We start from the raw sequence: 22,918 nt of genomic DNA on the forward strand, positions 1-22,918 counted from the left end.
AGATACGCCACCCTCTGCTTTCCCTTCCCGCCCAACCCGCCACCGCCCCCATTTTATACCATTCGGGCTCTTTTCTCCTCCCCGCAAATCACCTCAGCTCGGCCCGCCGCCCCTCCCCCACTCACTGCTTGTTCGGAGCTGCCATCTTGGCAGGCAGGGAGGCGCTCCGTCACTCACGCCTCCCTCAGGCGGGGCCTCGGCAGGGGATTCGGCGCGCTGGAGCCTTGAAGGAGGGACCGAGGGCGGCCGCGGGAGGGGGCTGCGCCTTCCCGACGCCCCTGGTAAGTTGTGGGCGTGTGTAGCTTTGGGAGGCCGGCCTTCCACGAGGGAGAAGAGGGCTCCTTGCTCGCTCGCCTGCCTGGGTGCTTTGCCCTGGGCACTTTCCCCTTCCCCCCCCCCCCCCCCCGGCTCCGAACCGAGGGCCAAGCGGCGAGCCGCTCGGCCCTCGCGGCTCTTTCTCCTCCCCCCTGGCTTCTTCTCCTCCCCCCTCCCAGCTCACCGCTCACCTACCAAGCGGCGGTGGCAGCAGCGGCGGTCGCAGAGCGTTCCCTGCGCATGCGCAGAGGACGCTCTGTGAGTTTCGGGGGGATTTAAACATCCCCTGATGTTTTTTCCCACATTTAGGATTTTTGTGCACACGTGGGGACCGCCGCACGTGTGCACAAACCTCTCCCTCCCCCCCAGGTCCCCCCGATGTGCGGATTTATCTATCCGCACACCAGGGGGCGACTTCGGTATTAGTATATAGATATGTACTAACATGACAGAAGATAATGCATAGTGAACCTGAACAGCAGCCAATTATCATAAGGAGAACTGAAATCAAGTCAAAGGAAACCAAAGTAAATTGTCAATGAAGAACTACCACACTTATTTAACCCCTGATTTAAATAATTAGCTAATTTCAGGCATCACTTTTGTTAAGGAAAACTGCACTGATCCTAGCTTGCTGCCCAGCTTTCATGCATGCCCCTGTCCTTCCTTCTCATGCTGAGAATCATGGTTAAACATTAATTTTACCTACCACCCATGACATACAAAGGCATGTCTGGAGGTTCAATGAAGATAAAATCCTGATCATCAGGAGAAAAAATAGCTCTAGTTAGCCCATGTACATCATGCATAACCAAAGTTAGTGTTTACTGTTACTGTATGAGAGGTAAGGAGGGAGTTCTGAGATGTGCCTGAGAGTACAAGAAGCCAGGTTTGTGTAGTTTTCCTTAACTGTGTCTGCAAATGTTAATAAAAAGTTGCCAACATGAAAGAAAATGTTCCCCTTTCTTCCCTCCTTCTCTTACCTGCATGCTCAGTAATTTTAGATGATGATGCAATTTCCTATGCATGGTCCATTCCTTAACACAGAGAAGCAGCAGAGGAGCCCCATGTCAAAAATCAAAGCAAATGCCTTTAGCAATTACTTGTCAGCTGCCAGTGAATAGTTTCTCTAGCTTTCTTGCTGGCTGGCACCACATGTCTCCACTGCATGGGAAAGACAGAGCAAAAAAATGATACCTACTTGTTAGGGTCTGCTCCTTTGAAGTATGCATTAACAGTTTCCGTGAAAGCTGCAGCTACAGGCAGAGTGTCTTGTGCACCCATTGTTAAGGGGCTGGGTCCTCTGGAAGAGCCTGCAAACAATGAAAGACAGCTGCTTTTTATGCATATATACACCTTCACAATTGCTTCAAATAAACACCACAAGGGAAGAGCATGCACATAAAAGGAGAAGACATGCACTGTTGTTTAGAAGTGATTCAGAAGCAAAACATGGGTGCCAATATCAGAACAGGTTTTCAAATGCTCATTTCCCCCCCAAGCATTCTCATAAGAAATAAGTAAGATGTACCAGGCAACCCACTTGTTTGGACCTGACATCCCCTGACCACCCTCATCCCTGACCACAATAGCCCTGAGCCATAAGATGCTAAGGGGTGGGGGAACCGCGTTTTGACACTAACTGTGACTGAATCTAATCAGGAGTGTTTAATAACTGACTCGTGCCAAACAACATATTACAGTTTTCTGTGGCTTGTATGTGGGTTCTCCAACCTGACTTTCAGTCAATCAGTCACATACTAGCTGCAGGTTCCCTTAAATTTCCAAGCATGCAAAAACATGATTTGGACTGGAACTGTGCTGTACAAGAAAAAAAGGGATTCAGCCTTCTCATGTGCCATTTTCCCAAATGTAAAAAAAAGTGTGTGTGCATGTGCTATGTATCCCGTTTAAGGATATATATGTATCTTAATGGGCTACAAGTGCAGGCCCCCAAAGCAGTGACTAGCACTCCCTTAGGGCCATTTCAAGTCAGGAAAATAGTGTGGGGGAAGGCTGAAGGTCTTTTCCCTGTACGCAATGGTGCAGATCCTAATTCAGGGCCCCCCACACTTGCAAATAGAGTTCCCAGCCACTGACATGATTGGAAAGGCAAGTTGAAAACCGTAACATGTAGCTGGCCTACAGAAGGTAGTGCATCCCCCTCAAACTGCAGATTTATCTAGGGGCTACAGGAGCTCACCCCAAAAGTGAATAATTTACAGTATTTAATTTCATAAACACCAGAACATTAGGTGGAACAATTCTCATGAGATACCAGAAATGAACCATCGTCACAGAGTAAGGGAGCCTTAAGGATTATCTCTTGGCACCCTCATTCTAATACACTTTTTCTATCTTCCAAAAGCACACCGAAGGAACATATAGATTACAGAAAAAGTCTCATAAAGAGCAGCATCTCCTATATTCCTTAAAATAGCTATAGATGAGATTATTCTCCCACCCAAAAAAGCACAAAAGAGAAACAGGTTGCTTACCTGTAACTAATGATCTTTGAGTGGTCATCTGTACAGTCCACACACAATGGGTTTCATGCCCCCGTTGAACCCTCTCCGGGAAGCCTAGAAAAGCTTATAGACTCCTACCTGATGCGGTGTCCGCCTCAGTCCCGCGCAGTCCTCTCTAATGAGCATGCTCAGTGGCTGAGGCAGACTCCGCCCCTTTCTCCCCAGTTCCTTCCTTCACTGCCGACAATTGCTATACACTATGGCACTCATAAAGGATCTCAGCAGTGGGGATGGCCCGGGTGGGTGTGTGTGGCTGCACAGATGACCACTCGAAGATCATCATTTACAGGTAAGCAACCTGTTTATCTTCTTCATGGCTTCTGTGCAGTCCACACACAATGGGTGACTTGCAAGCTAAACACCTTTCTGGATGGCGGGTGCTGGCATCCATTGCGGCTGCAGTACTTGACTCAGAGACAATTTTTTTTTACTGACATGTCATTTCAATGCTGCAGTATTTATTTTCAACTCTTGAAACACAGATCCAAAAAGGGGAAAACCATAAATGCTTCTTTTTTTTTTTTACGGATTAACGTTGCATACATGCGCAGTACTGCTCTTTAAATCTAACTGCTACTACGACTTAAAACAAACAATAACATTGTAAACTATGTACTTGAGATTACGATCTCTCTGTAACACTCTCTAACATAACACTCCATTGCTTTCTCAGGAGAAAATTGATCTGAGAACTGCTTGGCCGAAGCGAGCCTCTTTCCTGCCCCTAACATCCATTGCGTAGTGTGCCGTGAATGTTGATGGGGAGGCCCACATTGCCACAGCGCCAATATCCTGTAACGACGCTCCTGCTACAAATGCTGTGGAGGTTGCTACAGCCCTAACTGAGTGTGCCCTCGGCATTTGTGGTAATGGAATGCCTGCAAGTTGGTAGCATAAGGCAATTGCAGAGGAAATCCATTTTGGGAGTTGCTGACTAGAGACTGGTTGGCCCAGTTTTGGGTCAGAGTAAAATACAAATAGTCTGTTATCCCTCCTAAATTCTTTGGTCCTAGCTAGATAGAAAGCCAGGGACCTGCGCACGTCCAATGCATGAAGTGCCCTCTGGCCCTCATCTGCTGGTTTGGGAAAGAAAACTGGCAGGGTGATATTTTGAAATAAGTGGAACGGTGAGACCACCTTTGGTAGAAAGGATGGATCAGGTCTAAGTATCACCCAGTCAGCGTGAAAAATTGTGTAGGGAGAGTTGGCCTTCAATGCAGAGAGCTCACTCGCCCTCCGTGCGGATGTCAGCACTACTAGTAGTGCCGTCTTCCATGTGACTAAGTGTATAGGGGCAGTAGATAAGGGCTCAAACAGCCATCCCATTAGTTTTGCCAGGACCAAGGACAAACTCCACATTGGTATGAATGGTCTCTTTGGTGGGTGAGTATTCAACAAAACCCTCAGGAAAACCTTGACCGTCGGGTGGGAGAAAACCAATCTACCATCTAAGAGATCATGGGATGCTGATATAGCAGCCAGATACACCCGTATTGAAGAATAACTCAACCCTTCCTTATACAACTTTGTTAGAAATGTTAGTATTGTTTGTAGCGAGGTTATCACGGGTTCTGCACCCTGTCCCTTTGCAAAAGAGACAAAACATGCCCATTTCTGTCTGTATGATTTTTGTTTAGATGGTTTTCTCGCATTAAGCATGATGCTTTCTACTGTTGGCGAAGATCTTACACCTGGATTCCTCCACACTGTTAGGTTGAAAAAGGCAGGGTCGTGATCAGTGTTCCCTCTAAGTTGAGTTAGTGTGATCTAGCTCACAGTTTTTTAGCCTCTGACTCACATATTTTCGTCTTAGCTCAGGAAGGATGGATCTAGAGCAAACTAATTTATGCAGTAGCCAAACCACCTGCTCACAACTTTAATGCCAGCAGCTCATAAAGTAGAATTTTTGCTCACAGGACTCCATAGCTTAGAGGGAGCATTGATCGTGATGCAAGATCTTCCCCTCCTTCTGTGACAACAGGTCTGGACTGACCGGTATGCTCCTGTATCTGAATTTTGACAGTTTTAGTACAAGCGGAAACCATGGCTGCCTTGGCCACCATGGTGCGATGAGCATGACAGATGTGCGGTCATTCATTATTCTCTGTAGTAATCGGGGAATAAGTGGAATTGGCAGGAACATATAGAAAAGGTGTTCCTTCCACTGGTGGAAAAATGCGTTTCCCAAAAGGGTCCTTGTTGGGCGGCTCCTTGAATAAAAGAGTGGGCATTTTGCATTTTCTGAAGACATGAAGGCATCCAGCATTGGGCACCCGAACTCATGGAAAATGTCCCTCAAGCATTCCTCTTTCAGGGACCACTCGTGGTGGTTTGTTGCTCTTCTGCTTAAGTTGTCTGCTCTGATGTTGTCCTTCCCCGGTATATGCATTGGCCTTAGTTGCATGTTGTGTTTCAGGCACGATTCCCATAACTCTATTGCCAGCCTGCACAATTTCACTGAAGCCGTTCCCCCTTGCTTCATGATGTAGTACATAGTCGTTAATTTGTCTGTTGCTACTTGTACTATTTTGTTCCTTAGTATTGGTAAGAAGGAGCCAAGAGTGAGTCTGACTGTCAACATTTCCTTTTTAAAAAAATATATATTTTTATTGATTTTTCACAACAATGCTTATCTCAATAATAATTAACAATTGCACAATTCATTCCATTAACACCTTATATTACAAACCACCTATTCTAGACAACAACAGCGCAAATAGTTATAATTACCTATTTCCTATCACTCCACCAAAAATTTTTCCCCTCAAATAAGTGTTACATACATCCATTAATAGACAATTTATATCTACAGTCTCTAGCAATATAAACCTGACCGTTCCTCGTAGTCAACCTTACTCTCTCATCACAGAATACTAAGAAAAATTTCCTTTACTCCAATATTACTACCATTATAAAGTTTTATCTTATTTTAGTTCATTTTTATTTTGGTTATAAACATATATTTCTTAATTTTTATTATTATTTCTTATTTTCAATGTTTACCTCCTAACAGCTCTATCCAGAATCATCTTTTTAAAATTTTAATTGACAGACTAATACAGCTTTCCACTTTCTCCCTTCATTTCTCTGATATTTCCAGTTTAATAGCTAACAGACATCCAAAATTCTTTACCCGCATATCTTATCAGTTCATTCCATTCTCAAAGAAGAGAGGGGAAAAAAACATGCAGATAACACATACATAGACGGTTCAAACACTTTAAACCACCTTCTAAAATTTCTAAAGCCTCTTTTAGATCATCACTCTCCTTTTCCTTTAAGTTGCTACTTTACTTTTAACTAGTTTATATACACATCCCTACTCACATCAATTCCTTCTCTTTTATCAATTTTCAAGACTAAATAAAGAAAAAGACCTAGCTACTAAACGAAAAAACAAAACCACAGTATTAGAGCCCCTTCATAATAATATATCACACAATTAAAACTATAATAACCCTGTAATCATACCAACACATTTCATTTTACCCATAAATCATATCAATTCATTTCATTTCAAAAACATTTTAAACCACCTTCTAAAGTTCTGAAGCCTCTTTTTCCATAGCACCATGTTCAAATGTTTTCTCTCCTTGTAGAGGCAACAGGTCATTTTTAATCCTTTCTCCCTGCCACTCCAAAAATCATCTCTCCCTCTTACATTGTTATTTTTCATCTTCCTGCCAGCTCTCTCTAGTCTCTTTTTTTCCCCATTTCCCTTCCTTTTGGTGGAGGATCTTTGTATTCCACTTATTACCTCTCTCTTCACGTGGATATTTCTGGTTGTCTTTCCCCCCCGTTTTTGGGTCGCTATAATTCCCTTTTCCTGTTGATCTGTAGAAATCTTTACCAAACACTGTCCATTTTGTTCTGACTCTTCTCTGCTCTCACTCTCCGGTTGGGGGGGGGCGTGGAAGCTTGCAAACGCCTGTTTGATGCCTTCCTCTATTCCTTCCTTCAGGATCTTTAAAAATTGCTCAACCGACATCTCTCCTATTAGGGTGTCTTCTCCTGTTTCCTCCTCTTTATCGATCTCCTTTGCCAACGCCATTTCTTCAACTTTTATTGTGCAATTGCAAGAGTGGGGGAAGAATCTAGCTGTAGGGAACAGTCCTTTTTACCCTGCAGAAGTGCACCCGCCTCTCCTTTCACTTTTCTGGCCGCTTTCTTATCCCTTTCATTGGGGGTATTTTCTTTGTTATAAATACTTAAAGATGCATGTACTCACAAGTTTTTCTTTCTTTCGCTGCTGTTCTAGTCCAAATGCCTTAAATATATAGATAAAAAGAACGGGAGGCAGCAGCTAACAGGAACATGGTGGCCATGTTCCTTCTCTCAAACCGCTCCGGCTTTGGGGCAAGAAGTGGGCACTCCCCCGTGTTGCCAGTCATGGGAGGGGCCACAACAGAGCCCCCTGCTCCAGCTCTCTCTTCGGGAGAGCTGGCCAGGTGCTCCCAAGACCCCTGAGAGCCCCAGACAAAGCGGAAAGGAGTCGGGCATCCTCGGCTCGATCCGAGACCCGCCCGTCGCCGCGCCGTCTTACTGTCAACATTTCCAAATAATTGATGTGACATTTCTTTAACCTGTCGGTCCATTGCCCCTGGACTGAGCGTTCTCCACAGTGAGCTCCCCATCCCCCTAGGGAGGTGTCGGTGTAGATTGTTATTTCTACAGGTTTTTGCTGGAAGGGCACTCCTAGCATCAGATTGTCTATGTTCATCCACCACCGTATGGATTGTGCGACTGATGTCGGAATAGAGAGTTTGAGTGAAGCATGCACCGTTACTGGGTTGCACTGGTGCAGAAACTACAACTGAAGTGGTCTCATTCTCAGCTTTGCCATTGGTACCACACATATAGCTGCCGCCATTAACCCTAGTAACCTCTGTACCGATCTCGCTGTCTGTACTGGACAAGTAGCAAACTGCATTTCCAGTGTCTTTAGTGTTTTGGCCCTGTCTCTTGGCAGGGATGCCGTCAATGTCCTCGAATCAAGACATGCCCCTATGAATTCGATCTTCTGTGTTGGAGTCAGGAGCAACTTCTTTTGGTTTATGCAGAGACCCAGGCGATCTAGGAGGTTGAGGACATCTGCGATATCCCGTTGCAATCTCCTTGGGGATGCAGCCACCAGTAGCCAGTTGTCGATATATGGGAATATTAACATCCCTCTCAACCATAAGTGCACAAGTGTTTTTGAAGAGCACTTACTCAATCCTACCAATGTCTTGGGAGGGTTGTCTGTTCTGGCCTTTTTCTGTTTGTATACGGCCACAGACTGCTGCACCAAATCTCCCCACTCAAGGGGTGGGGGAGGCGGTGATTGCTGTGTTGCTATGGGGTCAGTCATCGTTGGAGCTAGGGAACGCTCTAATAGGAAAACTCTGAGGTGAGCCGCCCTGTTTTTTCTCTCCTGGCCAGTGAATTTACTACAAAAGGTGCAGCTTCCAATTTTGTGGTCCTCACCCAGGCAGCACAAGCACTTGCCATGCCCATCGGTTGGGGGAATTTTAGCCCTGCATTTCTGGCAACTCTTAAAAAGGGGCTTTGGTCCCATAGACCACCCCTGCCCTGCGCGGCAGTGCGGGAGGGGTTTAGAGGTTTATTATTGTCTTTTTCCTTTACAGTTTGTGTTCATCTGAAGCAGCTTTTCCCAGAGAGATTCAGAAAGACATTTGGTCAGGAGGCAGTTAAAAATGAACTGGGGGAAAAGGGGCAGAGTCTGCCTCAGCCACTGAGCATGCTCATTAGAGAGGACTGAGATGGACACCGCTTCAGGTAGGAGTCTCTAAGCTTTTCTAGGCAGCCCGGAGAGGGTTCAATGGGGGCATGAAACCCCTTGTGTGTTGACTGCACAGGGACCACAAAGAAGATGACCAGTTTCTAGAGTAGTGAGTCTGTCTACCGCTAGAATGCTAGATCACCAGCCTTTTTTTCTGGAACAGGTAATGTATGCTTCCTCCATCTCCTTCTTTCTCTCTTCCTTGCTATTTCAGACAATCTCCATCATTCATTCTCCTTTTGGAGAGGTTATTCACAATGTCCCCTGAATCATCCACCCCAACTTACTCCTCCAGTTCTCCTCTTTTCTCTACACATACAACACACACACTCAAATTTCCCCTCCCTCCACCAATCCTGAGCTGCAACCAATTCAGCTTCTTTTTCTGTCCTACTTGTCTCTCATCTTTCTTTTTCAGGGGATGGAATGCACACAGGTGGTTTCTGTTGAAACTAATTGGGATAAAGTGGTGTTCAACTGCCACTGAGACTGCCTTTTGAGCTGCAAAATAAAAAATTCTTTTAAGAATTAATGGTACTAAATAAGAAAATTAAGGTTTTTCTTTTTCTTCCTCACACTCTTGGTAGTCAATAAAAATCAACTTTAAACTTCCAATATGGTGCTGTGATGTGGCACGGCTAATTGGGGCACTGCCGAGCCGCTCTTTCCTCGTCGACTCTTTTGGAGCCCCCCGATATTTGGGTAGGTTCTGCTTGTCCCCCTGGAGGGGGGTGAGTAGCAGGGGGCTCATTTTGGCCCCCCTGGCATAAGGAAAATGCGGGGATGTGGCGGCTATTGCCCCGAAGCAGGAGCAACAGATGGAGCAAGGCATGGCTGTATAGCCATTGCCTTGCCTAACTGTGACCTTCCATTTTAATTTATATGGGATTTATAAATATACAGAAACACCATGTTGTTGTGAGTACACATATTCATAATTGTGAAAACGGTGAAGGCTTTGGACAAGGTTTACCCTGAATTTGTACGCCACAAATGGAGAAGAGCAGCAGCCAGAGAAAGAACGTGCGAGGTATCTGTTCGAATGACGTTGTGTACTCTTCTTTGTTTATCGGGGTTTACATTTTTGTTGGTAAGGACTGACAACTAAGGCTGTTATTTTAGATGAGTACTAAGAGTTGAACTAATTAGAGTAAAACTAATTTTGTAAAGAAAAGGGCATCTGTGGGAGAACTTGAGGAGGACGTGATTGATGACAACATAGCAGTAGGAGACCTGACTGTTGAACAATTTTTGAGAGTGTTGAGGGATGAATTGCAAAAAGGCATTAAAGAAGCTTTTGTGAAAGCATTTGAAAAGCCGCAATCTCCACAACTGGATTTGAAAGAATCGGCACAATATACACAGAGTGTAGTGGAAAAACGGCAAGGTGAATATGAAGAGGCAATTGTTGATATTCAACCCCCATTAGTAATAAAACAGGAAAAGAAAAATATGGGGTTGTTATATTTAAAGACTGGGTCACTAAAAAAGAAGCTTCAAAAGACTGTGCATAAAGAAGGAAGAATTCGGGGGGGAAAGAGACCCAAAAGACGTGCATGGAAATTTAAGGCTCAAAATAACATACTGGACATAACGTGGTTGAAATTCAGAAAGGCAAGGTTAGAAATATGCTGCCACAATTATAAAGAAAGAAGACACGTAGACTCATTACGACAAAAATGCAAGTTACTAATTCACAGGGGACAAATTAAGCTGTATGAGGGAGGAATGTTTGTCATGTTTTAGTCTAACTGGAAAAATGAACTTATGCTTTTTTCTCTGTTATATTGCTGAATGAAATATTTATCTCTCCTTTTTCTTGATTTTTTGATATGATTTTTTCTTTTTGGGTTTTTTTGTTTTGTTTTTTTCTTCTGGTAATATGGGAACTTTTTGATTTTGTTAAGTTAAGTAATTTGAAATAATCATAAAATAAAGTATTAAGATATTAAAAGAAATGCTTTTTTTGTGTGTGTATAGATGTATGTTTATAGAAAGGAAAAATGAATATATAGCTTTGATTATAATTGAAACATTGATAAATAAAGTGGAAAGTAGACAGATAGGAATTGTGCAAACTATATTAGTAGAATGTAACAGGACGATTATTTATAGCTTGAAAATGTGGGAAATGTTGTGAGAATCTTACCAAGAGAGAATATTACCAATCATGACTTATAAGGTTAACGTAAACAATTGTGTAGTTAAATTATGAAAAAGATAGTTGTTATGCAATATGCGTGATCAAGGGTGAAGTGGTTAAATGCTAGTGTATATAACTGAGTGGTGAAGTTGTATGTTGAACATACTTGCAATATATGTCGAGGGTTTTGGTTACCCTTTTAGCTTGGATGTTTTGCTGTACAGATTGGTTCTAGTCTATATATGTAAATTTTGATGGTGTTATTGTTTCTATGCAATGGTGTAGGTTTATTCTTTTTTTAATAACCCAATTTTTTAAAAAACCCAATAAATATGTTATAAAAAATCAACTTTATATTTGAAAGGTCTTTCATTTCATGAAAATATCACTCCAACCACACACTTGTGTCAGGGGGGATCTTAGTGACCGTGGGGCCCTCAGCAACAGTGAGCCAGTACACATTATATACTTGGACTTTCAAAAGACTTTTGACAAGGTTCCTCACCAAAGACTTCGGAGTAAATTTAGCAGTCAAGGGATAAGAGGACGGGTTCTCTTACGGATTAAAAAGTGGTTAAATGATAGGAAGCAAAGAGTAGGAATAAATGGGCAGTTCTCGCAATGGAGGGAAGCAAGCAGGGGGGTTCACAAGGATCAGTACTGGGGCCAGTACTATTTAACTTATTCATAAATTATCTGGAACTAGGGGTGAGTAGTGTAGTGGCCAAGTTTGCAGATGACACAGAATTATTCAGAATGGTGAAAACCAAAGCTGACTATGAAGAGCTCCAAGAGGGTCTCCACAAACTGGGTGACTAGGCAACAATGTGGCAAATGAAGTTTGAGACTGGTAAGTATAAGGTGATGCACATTGGGAGAAAAAAAATCTCAACTTCGAGTATAGGCTAATGGATCTGAAACTGCTGAGACTGAGAGAGAAAAAGAGCTTGGGGGTCGTAATGGATTAGGGATGAGCACGAACCAGGAAAATGTGGTTCAGTTCCACAAACCCAACTGGGAGGCAAGTTCAAGAACTGAACCAGTTGGTGCAGTTTGTGGCCCTGCAAACCCTGTTGAAAGAGAACACAGTCCCATTACATGGGGTTCACAGAAAGCCTGAAATATAGCTGAGTGGCAGGGAGCAAGCTGCTCAGCTGTTTTGTGCTGTCTTGTACAGTCCCTTTAAAGTAAGGGACTGCAAAACAGTGTGAAAAACAGCTGCATGGCGGGGAGGTGCTCCCTGCTGTGCAGCTGCTTTGGGCTGTCTTCTACAGTCCCTTTAAAGTTTAAAGGACTGTAGAAGACAGCCTGGAAAACAGCAACCAACAGAAAGAGGGAGGATCCCCTGGGATGGGACTTTCCATCTTTCTGCTGGCCATGACAAGACATGGCCAGCAGAAGGGAGGGGGGAGGTCCTCTGGAAGAGACTTCCCTCCAATCTTTCAGCTGTTTGTGGCAAGCTGTGGCCAGCAGAAAGGTGGGGGGTAAAGTGCCACCGGGAATACACTTCACCTCTTCCATCTAAACCCTCCTTTCTGTTCCTTATGGCTTTCTGCTCCCCATGAAAAGCCATTGGGAGCCATTTAAACCCTGCTTTCTGCTCCCTGTGGCCTTTTTGTGGGGTGCAGAATCAGTGACATTTAAACCTATTTTCTGCTCCCAGTGGATTAAACCCTGCTTTCTGCTTTTCATGAACCATCACAAGCCACCACGAAATGTGCCCAAATACATGGTAGTTCATCCTGCTTTGGATCACAAACCCTGAACAAGCCAAAATTTGTCACAAACATTAGTTCATCAACTGGTTCATGCCCATCCCTATAGTGGATAGTTCAATTATAGTGTCAACCAGTGTGCAGCAGTGATGAAAAAGGGAAACTCTATATTAGGGATTATTAGGAAAGAGATTGAGAATATAACAGCCCATATTGAATGCCCCTGTATATATCTATGGTGTGGCCTCATTTGGAATCCTGTGTACAGTTCTGGTCACTGTATCTCAAGGACATTGCAGAGCTGGAAAAAGTACAGATGAGGGCAAGTAAGATGATTCATGGGTTGGAGCACCTTCCCTATGAGTAAAGGCAGAAGAGTCTGGGACTTTTCAGTTTAGGAAAGAGATGACTAAGGGGGGACATGATATAAGTTTATAAAATTATGCATGGGGTGGAGAGAGTTGACAAAGAGAACATTTTCTTCCTCTTCCAAAATACAAGAACTTGAGGGCATCCAATGAAACTGATGGGCAGTAGGTTTAGAACAGACAAAAGGAAACACTACTTTACACAGGGAGTGATTAAAATGTAGAATTTGCTGCCAGAGGATGTAGTGATGGCCACAGGAATAAACAGCTGGAAACCAGTTGTCTTAGTCTTGGACAGACTGGGGACAAGTGGTAGCTGCCAAGCTGGCTGCCCAAGCCCCAGGACATACGTGGCTGTCGGTGCAAGTGGAAAGCCCAAGCCATAGACTGTGATCCAGGGTACAAATGGCCAGAGGCCCTCCGAGCATGGGGCCTGGAACAGCTGCTCCTGTTGCCCAGTGGCTAATACCACTCCAGACATTTGTATACACAGACTTTAATGATCTCCGAAACAGGGTCAGTAAGTTGTAGATGCTGGACACCTGCATTTGTCTTTTCTGTTCCCTGAGTAACAGACCTAAAAAAAATTATAATGTTTTTGCTAGACTGTAAGTTGTTGCTACAACATTAAAACAAATTGCACATGCTAGGTGGTACTTCAGTTTAGCAACAGAATGGCAATCTACCCATAATGAAAAGTAGAACATTCAATGACATTTGGCCAGGGCTTTTTTTTGTAGAAAAAGTCCAACAGGAACTCATTAGCATAATAGACCACACCCAACAGCAAAAACACATTAGCACATTAGGCCACACCCCTTACAGCACCACTCATTAGCATATTGGACCACACCCCATGCCTTCCCTTGGCTTGCTCGGGCGCCCTGTGGCTGCGGGGAGCCAGGGCAAGCTGGCCCTTGGACAGGCCGGGGAAGGCACGGGGAGGCATTTAAATACCTCCCTGATCCTTCCAGGGCCCCCCCTGGCCCGCTCGCCTCAGAGTCGCCAGGGGGGGTAACTCTCCAGGTCTTCCCTCTGTAGCCATGCATGCAGAGGTTTTGGCTGTAGTGGGCATGGCCAACTCTGAAGCCAGTCAGAACTCCATTCTTGTGCGTTCCTGCCCAAAAATAGCCCTGCATTTGGCTTTAAGGTAAGAAACTTGAGTCCTTGGATCCATCAAGACTGGAGACAAATGGATTGGTAGCACAGGGCTACTAATCAGAGGGTAACAGTCTTCCCAGATTATGGCTAGAGTCCAGCAGCACCTTAGAAACCAACAAGAGTTTGGAGGCATAAGCTCTCAAGAGATACCTGATGAAGGGAACTTTGACTCGTGAAAGCTTATACCTCCAAAATCTTGTTGGTCTCTAAGGTGCCACTGAACTTGGATCTAGCTGATCTACTGTAGACCAACATGGCTACCTACTGAAACAATCTTCCCAGATTATGGGAAACTCCTGTTTTTACCAGCTGCTGTAAAGTTGGTGCTAGCCTGATCTGATCACAATATCCCGTTTCCATAAATATGATGAGAGGTACCTTTTCTATATAAGGGAATAACTATAATGCAGGAAATTCACCTGCTCTGACACTTTTGTCCATATGCACTCTAGCACTGAGAAGGCAGAACACAGGCAAGTTTCCTAAAAGGGGGGGGGATCTCAGGGCAATTCTCTTTGGAGTGGTAGTTATTCTGGAATTACCATTGGCTTCCCCCTCCAAAAATATATATTTTAGAGCCTTAATCGGAGTGTGGCAAATCATCCATCTGAACTGTAGTATGTCTATTTTTTTTAAACCCCATCAATGATAATTTAATGAGCTCTGGAGGCTAGTTATGATTCAATACCTAAATGTTCCTCTGAAACACAGATTTCAATTTGATGAGTTTACTTGTTTATTCATACATAATGTATCACATAGCCAAACTTATCAAGGTTCAGAAGAGAAAAATAATACAGGAATGTGGTGGTATAATGTACCATGACCCTAGCCAGCATGAGGAACAGAGGGATCTCTAAGCCCTTGCCCCCCCCTCCAATGCATTGTTTCTGCGGAAGTCAGTAACAGCTGCATCTAGACTATGTAGAATTATTAGTCCTTTATCACACACAAAGGCTTTGAGATATGTGGTCATTCTGGTAGCCTTTTCATATTTTATCTCTCAAAGCCGAGAGGGAAACAGACGCATCACTAACTTTGTAACACCTATTCTTCCCATGAAGTTTCAAGGCGTTTGTACTTGTCCAGCAGAAAACTGTGCTGTGCTTTAAATTAAAGTTAGACAGTGCAGATTTGCCACTTTCACCAGATATGGATCAAACAGATAGCAAATGAAAAAGAAGAACAACAAAGGGTAACAGCATCTCTTTTCCAAACTAGCCTGCTACCCATGCTTCACTACAGTATTTAAGTTCCGTAAATCCAGTTATAATACTGATGATGTGAAATTTGAAATGTGACATTTGTTGTAGGAATTTTAACAGAAAAGATTGTAGTGTAAGAAATGAAGTGAGACATGCGTACTTTCCCCCCTCTCTACTGAAGGACCTCTCTGTAGACCACATTGGTGGTTCTGCCCTCAGGTGCTAGGATCACCAGGCTGCTTGATGAGCTCACTCTGGAGCAGGCCACATAGAACTGTCCATTTAAGAAGCAGTTGTATCTTAAGTCAACTCCTGCTACATTCCACAAAAGTGATTGCCTCTCTACTTGTGTTCCTGGATTGTTTTGCTCATATGGAGACTGTGTTGTTCTGAGCACCTCAGAGTGATCTTGCTGGTACTTGGCCTGTGCAGCTCAGTGCACTGCAGGAGTACAATGCGCAAATGTCTTTGCCACATTCCTAAGTTGCCTCCTCCTTGTAGCGTCGTTGTATCTGGCTCAACATTTGCCAGGAGCTTTCTTGGGGGCAGTAAGAGGTGAGAGGTGTGAGGGCGAGTTGGTGTGAGGGATTGGTGATGTGGTGAACATTTCTTCAGGTTCATGAGGGAGGCATGCATCGAAATGGCTCCTAGAAATGTCCTTTACTATCTCCACATAAACATTCATACCCTGGCCCTGCTCCTACACTTGACAGACACCGACCTGTCTGGTGTTGGGGGGGATTGTATTTAAAGGCATTGGGGAGGCTAGGCCAGCAGCAATGCTAAGGCAATCCTGCTGAGCAAACCTCCCCAGTGCCTGTTAGTTGTAGGAGACAGGGGGAATGTGTTAGAAGCCATCCAACCTCCTCTCCTACACCTGACAGGCAGCTGCCTGTCCCGTGTAGGAGGGGGAGGAGTATTAGAAGCCACTGTGGAGGTGGGGCTGCACCTGACAGACAACCACCTGTTAGGTGTAGGAGGTGGGGGGAGTGTGTTGGAAGCTGAAAAGTACGCAGACGAAGAGTGATTTCAGCAAAGCGTACTTTATTTGATCAGGAACAAGACGACTTTGGCCGGCTCGCAGGCCGGCTTATATCCCTAGAGAAACCACCACCCAAAACACACCCCTACTTCCCTATAGGCTATTTACAGTGGTCGAGAGTCCCATAGGCTCTCGACCAGGAACCTAGCCCCCTGATTGGAGCGGGCTAGGATCCGCATAGTCCATTGTCTCTTGGAGCGAAGCTCTGCATTTGTCTCTGGACTTGTCTGGACTTGTCTGGACTGGATACATTACAAACACCTTCAGAGAGGCTGGGCCAGCAGCTGTGCGTCACCTCACAGGTGGTTGTTGGCAACTCCTGATTTCCTCAGCTGTCGTTATCTCTCTGCAGTTCCCTGTAACTGTTGGGGTTTTTTTTTACCTCAGAACACTGAGCTCTGCAGCTGACCAATCAGAGAGTGGGGGTGCACTTAGGGGTTGAATTTCTAAAAATCCCTTCTTAGCGAGCACCTACGCCATGGTACGAGTGCTCTCCCCAAATTTGGTGTCTCTAAGTCCAGCGGTTTGGCCTGGGCGTTGATTTTACAGTGAGGGGACTTTCTTTTATATATATAGATGTGAAACTATATTGTTGTCTTATTAGTGAGTAAACCTCCAAAGCCTTGACAAAATATTTAACCACTGATGTTGGTAAAATGCCAATGGAAACATCCCCCCCTCCCCGTATTGTTGTATGCCTAGACTGTACTTCAGGAGGACTTGAGAAGAATGTGAAAAATGTGAGCAGTACAGAAGGCTAAAATAAAGCACTGTTAATTTCTCTCCAAAACAAAAATACACACATGGCTAAAAGTGTATTTTAAATTTGTCTGTCATTACAGGGATAGGATGAAATCCAAAGAAGAGGTATTACAGGGCAAATGAAGAATTAACTAAATGTTTTCTCTCTTTCTTCAAAGTTGATTTTTTAAATAGCCATTCCCTATTGCCATTAAAACATACAGGAAGGGACCAATCTAATAAGTTGTTGGGCTGAAAACTGTTCTGATCATGATGAAGATGAATGAAACACCCATTGAATGGGAAATGATGGCATTTAATGAAAAATCAGGGCAAATACTTCAGAAATGAAGAAACAAGTTTTAACAATTTTTTATTTATTTATTTATTTGATTGATATATTACCCTCCCTGTGAGCAGGCTCAGAGCGGTTTACATCAGTATCATTAAACAATCCAAAACTCTGCAATGCCACATGCTTTGTGCAATGTCATTCATATTTATGCCCCTGAATGGATTTCAGTCTAAGGAAAAGCTTGTCATCATGCTGAGCATGAAATCAATAGATGACCTGGTAATGGTCTTTAAAAGGGTTAGGAGATGCACTGCATTGGCAAAGGCCACTATCCATAAAAATCAAAATTCATGGATGGACATGTGTTTATTCAGAAACCCCTATGCAAGCACATTTAAAATTGCTTCTCTGAATTTTTACCCATCAGAAATCTGATACTAATAATTTATAGAACTGCCTTTCTAATTTTCACATGTGTTCATCAACAGAAAGGGAGCTTTAAGTAGAATCTGTAAATTAATTAAAAAGTCTATGGAAGACAAACAAGTTTGAATCAGGTTAATTTAATGCAATACACATCTGAAAAAAGGCATTCAGACATTCTGTCTGCACTGGGATGCACACTCCCTGCAAAGAAGCTATCTGCATAATCAGGAAAACATTTCAAATATGGGGGTGGGGGAAACCATGCTCTGAAGATCCTTTTTCTGAATAGAACAAAATATGAATAAGTGCTATGAAAGTCAGTCTATATAAGTCCTGTTCACAAGTTACAGTGAGCACAGGTACAATTATTTTATTGTATTTTACCCATGTACACCGCCTTGAGCCAGTTTGTCATGGCAAGGCGGGATATAAATTGGAAATAATAAATAAAAAAATCCATAAACACTGACTCTTGATTTTTCTTTATACATGTGTTGAATAATTCTCATGTTACACTTAGTGCATGCACAGCTGAATGTGTCATTGAAACTGCACATTTGTACAGGTACTGGTCCCCAATATCATTTGTAAAGTGACCACAAGTTAACTTTTTCTTAAAGACATATGCAGTTATGTGCAAGCTGTACATGTGTCCTTTGCTCAAAAGCCAGTTGAGTCCTACTCTAGGAGGCAATGCTCATCTCCGTTCCCAAGCCAAAGAACCAGCGCGGTCCAAATACTTCTCCATGGTCATGTGGCTGGCATGACTAAATGCTGAAGTGCACGGAACGCTGTTACCTTCTCACCAAAGTGGTACCTATTTATCTACTTGCAATTTCTTGCTTTCAAACTGCTAGGTTGGTGGGAGCTGGGGCCAGAGACAGGAGCTCACTTCCAGCAACAGGAATCATGCAGGTGGGTATGTTCCAACAATAGGAATCATACAGGTGTTAGCCTGAAGTAGCGGGGGGTGTAAGTTTGAGTCCAGTGGCACCTTTAAGACCAACAAAGTTTTATTCAAAGTGTAACCTTTCGTGTGCAAAGCACACTTCTTCAGACACACAAAAGCTTACATTTTGAATAAAACTTTGTTGGTCTTAAAGGTGCCACTGGATTCATATAGAATCATACTTCAGGGAGAAAGCCTAGCTTTCCAGAATATACAGTTTCATACAGTTTCCAAAGGAGTGAAATATGCACGACAGTCTAATTATCTAGTAGAAGTAGCACTGAATATGATAAAACTGCACACACATAACACATGCTGAGAAGCTTTCTAGCCATTTGTTTTATACTGCTACAAGGAACTGGCATTGCAGCAATTCAATATGCTATGAGTCAATTTAATATATACACCACCTTTTACATTCTATCTCAACTGTTAAATAATCTTATTTGTAGCTACCAGGCTAGCAAGAAAAATCACCAACAACATGAAGCACAAAGGACCAAGCTTTTTTTCCAAGCAATCTACGCTGCATGGGAGCAGAGGGACATGATATGCCAGCACATAACAGACCTTAAGATCAGGGCTATTTTTGGACAGGAACAGAGTTCCGGCTGGCTTCAGAGTTGGCCACGCCCACTACAGCCAAAACCTCTGCGTGTGTGGCTACAGAGGGAAGGCCTGGGGAGCAACCCCCCCAGCAACTCTGAGGTGGGTGGGCCAGGCCCCCCCTGGAAGGATCGGGGAGGCATTTAAATGGGGGGGCTTGCCAAGGGAAGGCATGGGGTGTGGCCTAATAGGCTAATGAGCTGTGCTGTCAGGGGTGTGACCTAATATGCAAATGAGTTTCTGCTATTGGGTGTGACATTATGCTAATGAATTCCTGCTTGGCTTTTTCTACAAAAAAAAGCCCTGCTTAAGATAACATTTACGGTGACTTATTTTGGATCCAAGTTTCCACACCACTATTCTGTAGACATTTGTTGAGATGTTTGCCATACAATACATTTAGAAAAGGATAAAGACAAACCTCTATGAAGACAGACAAAATAAAGCACAAATGTACTGGAGGTTCCCCGTTATAATTCGGTTGCTATGCCAATAAAGGTTGTTTGTTTGTACTGGAGGTTGTAACAATAAAAAGAACTTGAAAGGAAGGTGACCTTGAATGTAGGACATCCCCCCCCTTCAAGTTATACACCAGTTTGGGGGTTTTTTTTAACTGGATGTAACTTTAATTAGTATGTAAATGTAAAATAATCTTTTCTTTGGAGTGTGTGTGGCATACCTGGAAAAAACAGCAACAAACCTAATCTTGCATTGGAGTAAATACTGTTGGTGTACTGTGATTTTCATTGTGGCCTTGAGTTAGCTAATGTAAGGAGCCAGTGGGGGTTATCCCTTTCAGAAGCCTGCAAATGCAGATTTTCACATCCCTTTCAATCTAGGTTTGAATACAATATGGAATTAAGCAATCCAGTCTTTTTTTTAAAGCAGATTTTATTGATTTCAAGAAACGATACTACAAAGAAACGAAATAAACAGAAATAAGAACAGAACGGAAAATTACTAACAAAATGGACACTATACTCTTACATCAGCTTAAGTTAAAGTATGCTTATAAACTCTAGATTTTCTAGGCTGTCTTCACTGGAACCAGCAAATTACACAAATCCAGTGTGACTTGAAACCTGAACACAGACTTCCACAATAACCTTTTTGCTGGTGGAGAATTTTTTTGAAACAGAATACTGCTAATGTTCTGTAAGCAATGTTCCCTCTAAGCTGTGGAGCCTTGTGTGCAAAAATTCTACTTTGTGAGCTCCTGGCATTAAAGTTGTGAGCGAGCGATTTGGCTACTGCATAAATTAGTTTGCTCTGAAACCCTCCTTCCTGAGCAAAGACAAAAATCTGTGAACTGGAGGCTAAAAAACTGTGAGCTAGCTCACACTAACTCAGCTTAGAGGGAACAGTGCCTGTAAGTATATATGACCAACTAGTTTTCCCGTCACAATTGTTGCCAGTATTATGTATATGATTTTACATTATGGACAAACACTTGTCAGGGATGCTCTAGGCTGATCCTGCTTTGAGCAGGGGGTTGGACTAGATGACCCGTGTGACCCCTTCCAACGCTGTGTGATTCTATTATTCTATTTACATTTTGTTTTTTGTAACTGTACTCCCACATGCATTATATGCTCTACCAATCATGGCTGTATGGGCTAAAGTGCATCGCATCTCTCAGTTTTCACAATGCACTGAATATTATTGGTACAACCTCAAGCACTTTTGTATTTTGTTTTGTTTGTAATATACTCCAGCAAGTTAAGTTTTGCATTTGTCAGTGTCATTATTTAAATAAAAAATTGTTTGCTGTTGAATGAACTAGAACAAGAGTGGATACATAATCGTAGATTACACATAACTTTGTCCATTTGAATACTTTGAATGTTCACTTATACGTTCTCCAAAACACGGGAGAATGCAAACTTATACTATCATCAACTAAATTAAAAGACTGCTTTATCTTATGATGCCAGACAAGTATATTTGCCTGTGAATGAAGAGCAATATAATTATTAGAGCGATATTAGTAATCAGAGAATAGTATAGTCCTGAAGCTATTATTTTTGTAGCTCTTTTCTCATGATCAGAGAAACATTTGTTTTCAAAGCTGAAAAGTCCAATAATATATTAGCCTTGCTGGGTCTGATGAAAAAGCCCACCCAGTCTTTAAAAGCAGGAGGCAGGACATGAAAAGCAACAGATATGACAGCTAAATGTGTACATATACAAAACTAACAGTGATGGAGATATGAACAACATCAAGTGTTCTTGGTACCTCCAGTTTATCTATTTGTTTATAACCCCCCCTTTCTCAATGGGGACCCAAAGCATGTGACTGGCCCAAGGTCACTCAGCGAGCTTCTACGGCACAAGTGGGATCTGAACGTTGGTCTTCCAGATACTAGTTCAACACTGTTAACCACTACACCACACTGGCAACACTATTAAGTTTCAAAATGTAAGTAAGATTGGGGGGGGGAATAGAAAGGATATTCATATGTAGAGAAAGACCTGGGTTCAAATCCCCCCTCTGCAAGGAAGCTCTCTGGATGACCTTAGGGAAATCACCCCCTCTCTCAGCCATCACTATATTACAGAGTTGTGAGTATAATAATGTGTATTCTGCCCTGACCTGCATGTATGAAGGCAGGATAAAATTAAATTTAAAAAATTAAGTAGCAATAGAATTCTTTGCTTGTTTGCTTTTTAGTGGGAAGAAGGCTCAGGACAGATCTACATGTGTAGATGGAGATAGGCATGAACCGGCTGATGAATTAAGGTTTGTGACAAATTTATTCACTACACAGAGGAGAAGACTGGTTGCAATATAGAGACATTTTGAAATCTGTGGGAACGTCGTTTGAAATGAAAGCGATAGAAGACATGGACTTTAAATATGACTGGTTGCAATATAGACAGATTTATGATTTGTTTAAAACAGATAAAATTGCTTTTGGGTTTAGGAAAAAGAATAATGAAATTGAAAATATGGTTTGAAGGTGGTAAAAAATTGATATCTAAGCTGTATAAGATACTGTTATTATGGTATACAGAAGATGAGACAGTTAAAGAACAGATGATAAAATGGGCAGTTAATATGAACAAAGAAATAGATATGGCAACCTGGGAATTTTTGTGGGAAAATGCTATGAAAATATCAACGTGTAATAATTTAAAAGAGAACTGCTATAAGATGATGCATAGATGGTATATGACACCAAAAAAATTTGCTAATATGAATAGTAATATGTCAAACAAATGTTGGAAGTGTAAAAAAGCAGAAGGGTCATTTTATCATATGTGGTGGACTTGCGACAAGGCGAAAAGTTACTGGGCTGAAGTACATGGAGAAATGGAAAAAATCGTGAAGTGTAATTTTAAGAAGGAACCTGAAATATTACTGTTGGGACTTAAAAGGGAAGAAGTCAATGTTGGGAAAAGAACTTTAATGTGGTATATGATTACAACAGCTAGAATGACTTATGCTCAATGTTGGAAACAAGACAAAACTCCGGAAATCGGGGATTGGATTAAGAAACTATTATTTATGGTTGAAATGGACAAAATGACAAGAAAACTTAAGAATCTTGAAGCAGAAGAGTTTTATGCAGACTGGAAAGACTTTAAAGATTACTTAGAAAAATATTGGGATGTAAAGGACAATTTAATTTGCTTTGACAG

The 22,918-nt window shown here is 42.6% G+C and overlaps 1 protein-coding gene across 1 annotated transcript in view; it reads right to left on the reverse strand.

Moving 5' to 3' along the window:
• The window catches only part of SGIP1 (SH3-domain GRB2-like (endophilin) interacting protein 1), a 154,995-nt gene that overhangs the window by 13,995 nt on the left and 118,082 nt on the right, over window positions 1–22,918 (reverse strand). Inside the window, exon 19 of the mRNA XM_015415785.1 lies at window positions 1,517–1,628. Coding sequence (XP_015271271.1) covers window positions 1,517–1,628 — 112 coding nt within the window. The remainder of the gene's footprint in view (window positions 1–1,516; window positions 1,629–22,918) is intronic.

The sequence above is a fragment of the Gekko japonicus genome, unplaced genomic scaffold (genome assembly GCF_001447785.1).
Source record: "Gekko japonicus isolate JY-2015 unplaced genomic scaffold, Gekko_japonicus_V1.1 scaffold20, whole genome shotgun sequence".
In the NCBI taxonomy this organism is placed as follows: domain Eukaryota; kingdom Metazoa; phylum Chordata; class Lepidosauria; order Squamata; family Gekkonidae; genus Gekko; species Gekko japonicus.